General features: G+C 45.9%; 1 protein-coding gene across 2 annotated transcripts in view; it reads right to left on the reverse strand.

The window, feature by feature from the left end:
- The window catches only part of GLIS3 (GLIS family zinc finger 3), a 490,017-nt gene extending 485,901 nt beyond the window's left edge, over positions 1–4,116 (reverse strand). Inside the window, exon 1 of one of the 2 annotated variants that reach the window (XM_042243409.1) lies at positions 3,503–4,116. In XM_042243409.1, coding sequence (XP_042099343.1) covers positions 3,503–3,792 — 290 coding nt within the window. In that variant the 5' untranslated portion in view covers positions 3,793–4,116. The remainder of the gene's footprint in view (positions 1–3,502) is intronic. The other variant, XM_042243410.2, reaches the window with a different exon arrangement.
- Between the last annotated feature and the right edge of the window lie 5,775 nt (positions 4,117–9,891).

The following is a 9,891-nucleotide window of genomic DNA, read 5'->3' on the forward strand; positions in this document are numbered from 1 at the left end:
TAAGAGTCAAGTTTCTAGGGTATTGGTAATGTTCCGTTTCTTGAAATCCAGATGCTACTTGCTCAGTTGTGTTCAGTTTAATCAAACTATGTATTAATGTCATTTTAAAGACCTTACTGTAAATTTAACCCTCCTGGAAAGCATAAGGCAGCACAGTTTTATTGCACAGATTTCCTATATGCCATTTGTTTGTGTTTTTATTTTCAGTCCTGAGCCTATGACCCAACTAAACTTTGAGAAAAGTTAAATGTCAAGTCTTGCATTTCAGCATTCTTTATAATAATCTCTACAGAAAATAATTATAGAAACACAGAAAATGATTTCTCCAAGGAAGAGAATGTGCATAGGATGGCACTTACTGAATTATCTCCCTCAAGAATCCTCATATATTCTGGAAGAACTACAAATTAACATTCCAACTCGAGATCAATAACTACAATATGAGAGAGACAACACCAGAAATAATGTCATCAAATTAATTTACTAGCAGAAAAGAATACTGAGAGAAAAAAGATGGAGAACACTAAGCCCTCTTCTGAAATGATGGAAAGACCATATAAATGAAGGCAAGGCAAAACATAATTTGCTGCTATTTAACCTCCCCACCCTGCCTATTTTGGCCTAATAGGAATGTCACCTGCTAGGTGGACCCTGCAGTCCATCCCCCGCCCAAAAAAAGTTGCTTTTTCTATTCAGAATCATGATCACTTCCTCCCAAGAACATTGTCTGACCCCAAGTACTCAATATCCAACAAACCCACTACTATTAAGGAACTTGGATGAGATCAGGGACCAGCCACAAGATGCTCTCTAAAACTGGCTTAATGTGAACCAAGGGGAGAGGGAGTTAGAGCAGCAATTGGATTTAGCTATTCACACTGAAAGATTACTGAGTCCTCTGAGCAACAAAGGAAAGGACTTCAACTACCAATAAGGAAAGGAATTTGAAAGTGACTGGAAAAGAAATCCCCCATTCTTCCTTTTCAAGGTAATGTTAGTGCTAGTCTGAATACACAGACGACCAGTGAAAACATATGAAAATTGTAATGCATTCAAAAGTGATCCTTAAACTTCAACAGCTCCCAACTGCAAATATAACATCTAATATGACACACTCCTGTTTCTAAATGGCTTCAAACACTCATTGTGGCAGATCTTTTTTCTACAGACTTTTGCAGGTTGCACCTGTTTCACACTTCACCTTAAGAAAACTTGGAAGAGGAAGAAAAGGAAAGAGAAAATTTAAACCAACACAAATCAATCTTTTACCAAAAAAAAAAGGTTCCCCATTTATGTAAAAAAGGAGGTCCAGTGGGGAAATGCTACGGAGAGGGAAACAGACGTCTGGCTAACTCCCAAGGCAGAAATCATGACTCATCAAAGCTTTCAGAGCGGGCAGAATGAGACTGCATTTGTCTTGAGTTCACCTTCAGGCCAAGAAATGCTCTCTGAACTGGGAAACTTGAGTGCTTGCCCTGCGACTGTGACAACTGACTCTGAAGTCTGGGGCAAAACTCCTGAAAATCTCTGGGCCTCAGTTTCCTCATCTGTAGGTGATCACCAAGATCCCCATCTAGCCTTTTGGTCTTTACTTGAATTCCCTCTTTTCACAACCTAAAGGGAACTGGTCCACTGGGGGGAGCTGCAGAACATTCCTCTCCTCAAACTCCAGAGCCCCAGGCCCAAACTCAGGAGAGATGCTAAGTCCTGGAAGTAGGTGGAGAGAGTGAAAATCCCTCTTCTATGGAAGAGGGGGCCGCAAGTCTCGAATTTACGGAAGTACCCTTCACTTCGGCCCTGAGTTTAGATGCTGCTGGGATGACGGCCCAGATGATGCCCCCGGGAAAGCGTAGTAAGGGGGTGAGGAATACCAAGCGGGTGGTGGGTGAGGGGAGGGTACTGGGGACCTGCCGAGTGAAGAAGAGCCTGAGGCAGGGCAGGAGAGGGCAGCCTTTATCAGTTCATGACCCACGCCGCCCCCCATCTTGGCCCGCGGGCATTCAAGGCCCGCGCCCCTGGGCTCTCTGGCAAGGAGCGAGGGGCGGGTCCGGGGCTGAGGCGACAGAGCCCTGCTCGGGATGCGCCGCTGCGACCCCGTTACTCCTTGGCTGCCTCTGCCCCTAACCCTCGGCCTTGTCCGCAAGCGAGCGCAGCAAAACAAAACAAACTCGTTCAGGCTTCCTGTTGTGCAACCCAGTCCCGAGTAAGTCGGGGCCGAATGCGCGCCGCCGATGGTCGGCGACTGCAGAGCCCAAGAGGCAGAAACCAGCGCGCCGCCCGGCCCAAGCCGAAGCTGCCCAGCCCGGCCCTGCTCGCCGCTCCCAGGAGTGCACGTCCCCGCGCCGTACGCCCTGCGTGGCCCAGAGCCCGCACCGAGCTAGCGCCCTAATAATCCTTGTTCTTTCGCTTCTTGCCTCTCAGATGCCCCCAAGAAGTCGAGGGTGCGACCCGGGAAACCAGAGACGACTTTTCAGAAAGTTTCTCCCTACAGGTACCTAATTGAATCATCCATAGGATGACAAATCCGTCAGGGCCAAGTTTTCCAGACACTTGGGTGACTTCCTCATCACCGAAGTGACTTGTCGGCTCCAGTGAGTAAGTTGGAAGTGTCGCTCCAGGCAAGGTGTGTGTTTAGGAGAAAGCCGGCTGCTCACTCACGCTTTCCAGAAAGCGGCCTCGGGCGACTTCAAAATACACACAGGGTCATTTATAGGGACTGGAGTCTTGCGCAGGACAAAGTCCCCGAGACTGAGACATTTTCCAAACAGTGCTGACATTTTGTCGAGCCCTATAAAAATGTAAACGCGAGGTGACGAACCTGGCGGGGAGTGTGAGAGTCTGAATCTGCGCAGTTTGCGGTGTGGGTTATAGTTCTAGTTACAAGACCTGGCAACTGCGAGTCGCTGGACCCGTCCCCACGAGGAGTTAACGTATCCCCTTACCGGAGGACCTCTGGGCAATAGGGAGGGACATCGAATTGGGTGAGACACAGCATGGAAAACAGCCTTCGTTAGAGCTCCACAAGCTCGTGGAACTGGAAAGAGGGAGAAAGACCTCCTGTCAACCCATCAATTCCCACTTCTCCAGTTTCCCTTCAGGGGAGACTCATGGGTGGCGTGCACGACCATGCCCTTGTAACTTGCCCTGGTTTTGTAGCCTTCTGGACCCTCTAGTTTAGAAGAAAAGCCCCAAACAAAAAGTCTTCCTAAATAGAAAAACTTTAAAACCTTGTTGATTTCCTTTCCCTCTTCTACTTGCAATGCTTTTAGGCAACTGACAAGAACACAGCTTGATTCCTAATTGAGAATTGCTATCTCAGTAAACAGATCATTTAGAGAATATGGGTGTTGGGGTGCCCGTATTCTTAAACCACGCCAGCAGCTCAGAGTGTAAATATTTCTAATCCCTAGTTTGTATCTCTGAGCGTTGTAACTCCCCCACTCTCAAGCGCCCGGCTTCTCTAGACTCGCCTACTAGCAAAGTTCCTATGGCATCCACTTACCAGGTAACCCGGGATTTCCACAACAAAGCCTGGCGTGCGGGTCCCTTCCCCCGGCCAGCCTGAGCGAGTGACAGCGGGCAGCCAGAGCTGGCGAGGAGAAACTTGGGGCTCCAGCCCTTCAGCGCGCTCCCCTGGCTCTGCCTCCTTCGGAAATGAAAACTCCCATCCAAGCCGGGGGACAGAGCGCCGAAACCCGGCCCAAGTGCAGTGTGTGCGCGCGCGTGTGCTAGGGCAGTAGCGTTAGGGGGAGGAGGAGGCAGGCAGAAGTGGGGTGGCTGTACCCTCGGCATCAGCTCATTCTGCCGCTTCCCCCTCCCTCCACCCCCCCGCGCGCGCGCACACACACGCACACAAAGCAAATAATATCTTTAAAAAGTTGAGTTTCGGCTTTGTGCCTCACGCGTCTTGCTCATCCTTGCCTTGGGCCTGGGGTGCGTCTGGGGGCCGGTTCGGGATGCTGGCTAATTGCTTTCGGCGGGTTCGGTCGAGGGAACGCTGGTGCGAGCCTAGACGGCCGCGGGCAGCGAACCTGGCTGCGGGGAGGGGCAGTGGTGGCGGCCCCAGCTCTGGTGCCCGTGCGCGCAGCGCTCTGGGCTGCCCTGGCGGCGCAGTGTGGACGCGGCTGCAGGAGAGGGGAAGGGGGAAGAGAGAGGGACGGGGGGAGGGAGGGAGGAGGCGGCCTGGGAGGAGAGTGGATGTGTGTGCGGCCGCGAAGGCCGGCCTGTAGCCAGCTGCTTCCTGAGTGTGAGCGCGGGAGGGGGAAGGAGGGGCGGGCTCGCTGGTCACCAGGCTGGCCAATTCGAAGGCCGAGTCTGTGTCTCCCTCTCGACACGACCAAGCACACAGTCCTTCCCGTGCCCCTGGGAGTCAAAGAACTCCAGAACTGGCTAACAGCCGGGAGACACTTCACCTTCTTCTTGGGCCTTATTTGTTGAACTGGCTCGTTCTTTTTTTAGCGTGTAAAAGTGTCAGCATTTCGACAAGAGTTGATGTCAAAGCATAAACAAGTTTAAAAAAAATCAGTAGTAAAATGGAGAGAAAAACTAAAAAGTGAAAAAATGGCTGCAGAGCTTTTCTAATATACGATTGGATGCATGTAACTTTAAAAATGGATGGATGAAGATGCCTTTGGCAACTTTTTAAAGAATAGGCAGACAAGAGAGGAAGGTGATGAAAATGTTACAAGGATATAAAATTGTGAATACAGACTGCTAGGAATAGAGGCACATCCCCTGTGTATGTTGCATCTACAGAGTGGACTATTCTTCTCAGGAATTCAACATCCTCAGCTTCATACCCTACCTATGAAGTGATCCCAGCACTTCTGCTTGATTTGGTCAGAATCCTCAAGAGGCTGTCCCCAGAAAGCCAACTATTAATGATCCCCTACATGTGCTGCCACAGATGCACAGATTTCCATCTTGGGAGTCAATGTATATAAAGCACCGGATATTCTCCAGTTAGACCCATCTACAGTGAGAATAGTATTCACCCTCATGAATAAAATGAATGAGAGTATCTAAAGACACTTAGATTGTCACGACTCCTTATATTCTATTCCAGGGCTCTCACTGAAATATAAATTACCATTCAGGTGGTAGGTGCTACAATCAAGATAAAAGCCCTCAAGTATACAAATGATTTACCAAAGATTATTGATAATTTTCATTTATCTCACTTCAGAAATAATATTACTAGAGTTGGTCTCTATCCAAGATATGAAGTCACCAAAAAGTCCAGTTTTCACAATATTTCCTATGCCTCATTACGATCTGCTTTTCAAGATTCTCTTCAGGGAAGGCATTTTTTTTCCCCCTTTCCCAAAGTCACAGATTCATCAGAATATTAATCACCAGAGTATCAGTCAGCAGAAGTGGAGGGAGTAAAATAAAGCAATAAATTCTTAGGATATATCATTCTGTCAGTTTTCCAGTTTCTCCCTCTGTTCTTCTCCTTTTAAATACAAGTATCCAAGCCCAAGATGGCAATAGATGGGTTCAACCACACACAAGAAAAGAAAATACTCATAAAATGAAGCATGCAGCAACATCACAAAAACAAAGAAACCAAGTGATGGAAGTTGCCATGACTATTCCATTGTGGCTAGTTATTGCAACATGCCTGACATTCACATACAAACTCTTCCTCATTAACTCCAGCCTTGAGGAGCAGAGCAAGATGGGAACACTGACCTTTCAATGCATCATGGGAAATACTCTTCATCCAGATTTGTGTACTGTACTTACTGCTCCCGAGGAACAAGACAAGCCTCAGTGGAGGCTGCAAAAAAAAAAAAAAAAAAACTTTTCCAACATACCTCAAATATCATTTCAAATACAATGTTTTTAAGCATGAAATTATATCCTAGGGGCTTGCAGAAGCTTCCAAAACTTCCAAATTGATGGGAATAACTTTGCTGGGAGAGAAAAATATAGTGCTACACCCTGTCTTAATCAATGGCTCATGAGAATAAAACACTGGGAAAGTTATGAGTCATCAACCTGGAGATTCCCAAAATTCTCTTCACTTATAAGAACCTCAGGGTATGAATGTCATTTTATTTGGGTGAGATTTTCAAAAGCTTCTACAATTCCTAAGACATTTAGCACTAAATAGGTACAATTATTTGGTTGATTTTCTCTTTTCTTGCCAGTAAGGTAGATCTACAATGTCCTTACAGTCCATCAGTTCAGATCAGTTCAGTCCCTCAGTCCTGTCTGACTCTTTGAGACCCCGTGGACTGCAGCATGCCAGGCTTCACTGTCCATTACCAACTCCTGGAGCTTGCTCAAACTCATGTCTATTGAGTCGGCGATGCCATCCAACCATCTCCTGCTCTGTCATCCCCTTCTCCTCCTGCCTTCAATCCTTCCAGAATCAGGGTCTTTTCCAGTGAGTCAGTTCTTCCCATCAGGTGGCCAAAGGATTGGAGTTTCAGCTTCAGCATCAGTCCTTGCAATGAAGATTCAGAACTGATTTCCTTTAGGATCAACTGGTTTGATCTCCTTGTAGTCCAAGAGACTCTCAAGAGTCTTCTTCAACACCACAGTTCAAAAGCATCAATTCTTTGGCCCTCAGCTTTCTTTAGAATCCAAATCTCACATCCATATATGACTACTGAAAAAACCATAGCTTTGATTAGACAGACCTTTGTTAGCAAAGTAATGTCTCTGCTTTATAATATGCTAGGTTGGTCATAGCTTTCCTTCCAAGAAGCAAGCCTCTTTTAATTTCATGGCTACAGTCACCATCTGCAGTGACTTTGGAGCCCAAGAAAATAAAGTCTCTCACTGTTTCCTTTGTTTTGCCATCTATTTGCCATGAAGTGATGGGACCAGATGCCATGATCTTAGTTTTTTGAATGCTGAGTTTTTAGCCAGCTTTTTCACTTTCCTCTTTTACTTTCAAGGGGCTGTTTAGTTCCTCTTTGCTTTCTGCCATAAGGGTGGTGTCATCTGCATATCTGAGATTACTGATATTTCTCCCTGCAATCTTGCTTCCAGCTTGGGCTTCTTCCAGCCTAGCATTTCACATGATGTACTCTGCATAGAAGTTAAATGAGCAAGGTGACAACATACAGCGCTGACGAACTCCTTTCCCAATTTGGAACCAGTCTGTTGTTCCATGCCTGGTTCTAACTGTTGCTTTTTGACCTGCATACAGAGTTCTCAGGAGGCAGGTAAGGTAGTCTGGTATTCCCATCTCTTGAAGAATTTTCCACAGTTTGTTATGATCCACACAGTCAAAGGCTTTGACATAGTGGATAAAGCAGAGGTAGATGTTTTTCTGGAACTCTCTTGCTTTTTCAATGATCCAACGGATGTTGGCAATTTTATCTCTGGTCCCTTGGCCTTTTCTAAATCCAGCTTGAACATCTGGAAGTTTGTGAGTCCACATACTGTTGAAGCCTGGCTTAGAGAATTTTGAGCATTACTTTGTTAGCTTGCGCTGCTGCTGCTGCTGCTGCTGCTGCTGCTGCTGCTGCTGCTAAGTCGTTCCAGTCGTGTCCGACTCTGTGTGACCCCATAGACGGCAGCCCTCAGGCTCCACCGTCCCTGGGATTCTCCAGGCAAGAACACTGGAGCAGGTTGCAAGTATGTGAGATGAGTGCAAATGTGCGGCAGGTTGGACATTACTTGGCATTGCCTTTCTTTGGGATTGGAATGAAAACTGACCTTTTCCAGTCCTTGGTCACTGCTGAGTTTTCCAAATTTGCTGGCATATTGAGTGTAGCACTTTCAAAGCATCATCTTTTAGGACTTGAAAGAGCTCAGCTGGAATTCCATCACTTCCACTAGCTTTGTTCATGGTGATACTTTCTAAGGCCCACTTGACTTCACATTCCAGGAGGTCCATCTGTAGGTAAGAGATCACACCATTGTGGTTTTCTGGGTCATGAAGATCTTTTTTATATAGTTCTTCTGTGTATTGTTGCCACCTCTTCTTGATATCTTCTGCTTCTATTAGGTCCATACCATTTCTGTCCTTTATTGTACCCATATTTGCATGAAATGTTTCCTTGGTATCTAATTTTCAGTCTTTCCCATTCTATTGTTTTCCTCTATTTCTTTGCATTGTTCACTTAGGAAGGCTTTCTTATCTCTCCTTGGTGTTCTTTGGACCTCTGTATTCACATGGGTATATCTTTCCTTTTCTCTTTGCCTTTAGTCTCCCTTCTTTTCTCAGCTATTTGTAAGGCCTCCTCAGACAACCATTTTGCCTTTTTGTGTTTCTTTTTCTTGGGGATGGTCTTGATCACTGCCTCTTGTACAATGTCATGAACCTCTATCCATATTTCTTCAGGCACTCTATCAGATCTAATCTTTTGAATCTATTTGTCACTTCCACTGTATAATCGTAAAGAATTTGAGTTAGGTCATACCTGAATGGTCTAGTGGTTTTCCTTACTTTCTTCAATTTAAGTCTGAATTTGCCAATAAGGAGTTCATGATCTGAGCCTTAGTTAGCTCCTGGTCTTGTTTTTGCTGACTGTATAGAGCTTCTCCATCTTTGGCTGCAAAGAATATAATCAATCTGATTTTGATAATGACCATCTGGTGATATCCATGTGTAGAGTCATCTCTTTTGTTGTTGGAGGAGGGTGTTTGCTATGACCAGTGTGCTCTCTTTTGAAAACTGTTAGCCTTTGCCCTGCTTCATTTTGTACTCCAAGGCCAAATTTGCCTGTTACTCTAGGTATCTCTTGACCTCCTACTTTTGCATTCCAGTTCCCAATGATGAAAAGGACATCTTTTTTGGGTGTTAATTATAGGTTTTGAGTGTCTTCATAGAACTGTTGAACTTCAGCTTCTTCAGCATTACTGGTTGGTGCATAGACTTGGATTCCTGGGATGTTGAATGGTTTGCCTTGGAATTGAACAGAGATCATTTGTTGTTTTTGAGATTGCACCCAAGTACTGCATTTTGGACTCTTTTTTGACTATGAGAGCTACTCCATTTCTTCTAAGGGATATATTCCCTGGGATATAGTAAAAATACAATGTTCCAAATACAACCGTGGAGTGACTCAGAATGAGATATGTGCCTCTTCTGGACTGAACTGATCAGCAGGTACTGGGGAGGGAAGAATAATGAGATGGTGGAAAAGGAAATAGTTACAATTCATAAATGACACTCTTCTTTCCCCATGAGCTCGCCATTGTGCTTAGAAATCATACCATGGTAGCCTGTCAGAAAGATAATTGTGAACAACATCCCAGCTGTATCTGCCCTCTCTGGAGTCCTCAGTTGCCTGCATCTCCACAGCTGACTCGGGGCAGCTGACTCAGCAGACAGGACCTGCTGCCAGCTCAAGTCCAGTTCTCATTCATTTGAGAAATACTTAATGAGCACCTACTCTGTCCCAGGACTGGGTGGGGGCAAAGGAATTACACATGTAGACATTGTACATGGAGGATGTTACATAAAGCACTTTTCCCAAGGCCTGAGAAACAGCAAACAAACAGAGGCTCTTTACAGATATTATCTCATCAAAGTAATCATATGATATGGCCACTGGCAGTCTCCTATTTAGGAGTAAGAAAGCTGGAAGCTTGTTGTTGTTGTTGAGCTTTCTATTTCACAGCAGTTAAGCTATTCTGAATTTGCTGCATGTTTAATGCATCATGCTGCTGTGCTTAGCCGCTCAGTCATGTCCAACTCTTTGAGACCACATGGACTGTAGTCTGCCAGGCTCCTCTGGCCATGGGGATTCTCCAGGCAAGAATACTGGAGTGGGTTGCCATGCCCTCCTCCGTGGGGTCTTTCCAACCCAGGGATCGAACCCAGGTCTCCGGCACTGCAGGCAGATTCTTCACCGTCTGAGCCACCAGGGAAGCAGTCAATGAGAGTAGGAAACAGATCTGGGTTGCCAGTGTAGAAGCCCCAAG

This window comes from Ovis aries, chromosome 2 (assembly GCF_016772045.2).
Source record: "Ovis aries strain OAR_USU_Benz2616 breed Rambouillet chromosome 2, ARS-UI_Ramb_v3.0, whole genome shotgun sequence".
NCBI classification, from domain to species: domain Eukaryota; kingdom Metazoa; phylum Chordata; class Mammalia; order Artiodactyla; family Bovidae; genus Ovis; species Ovis aries.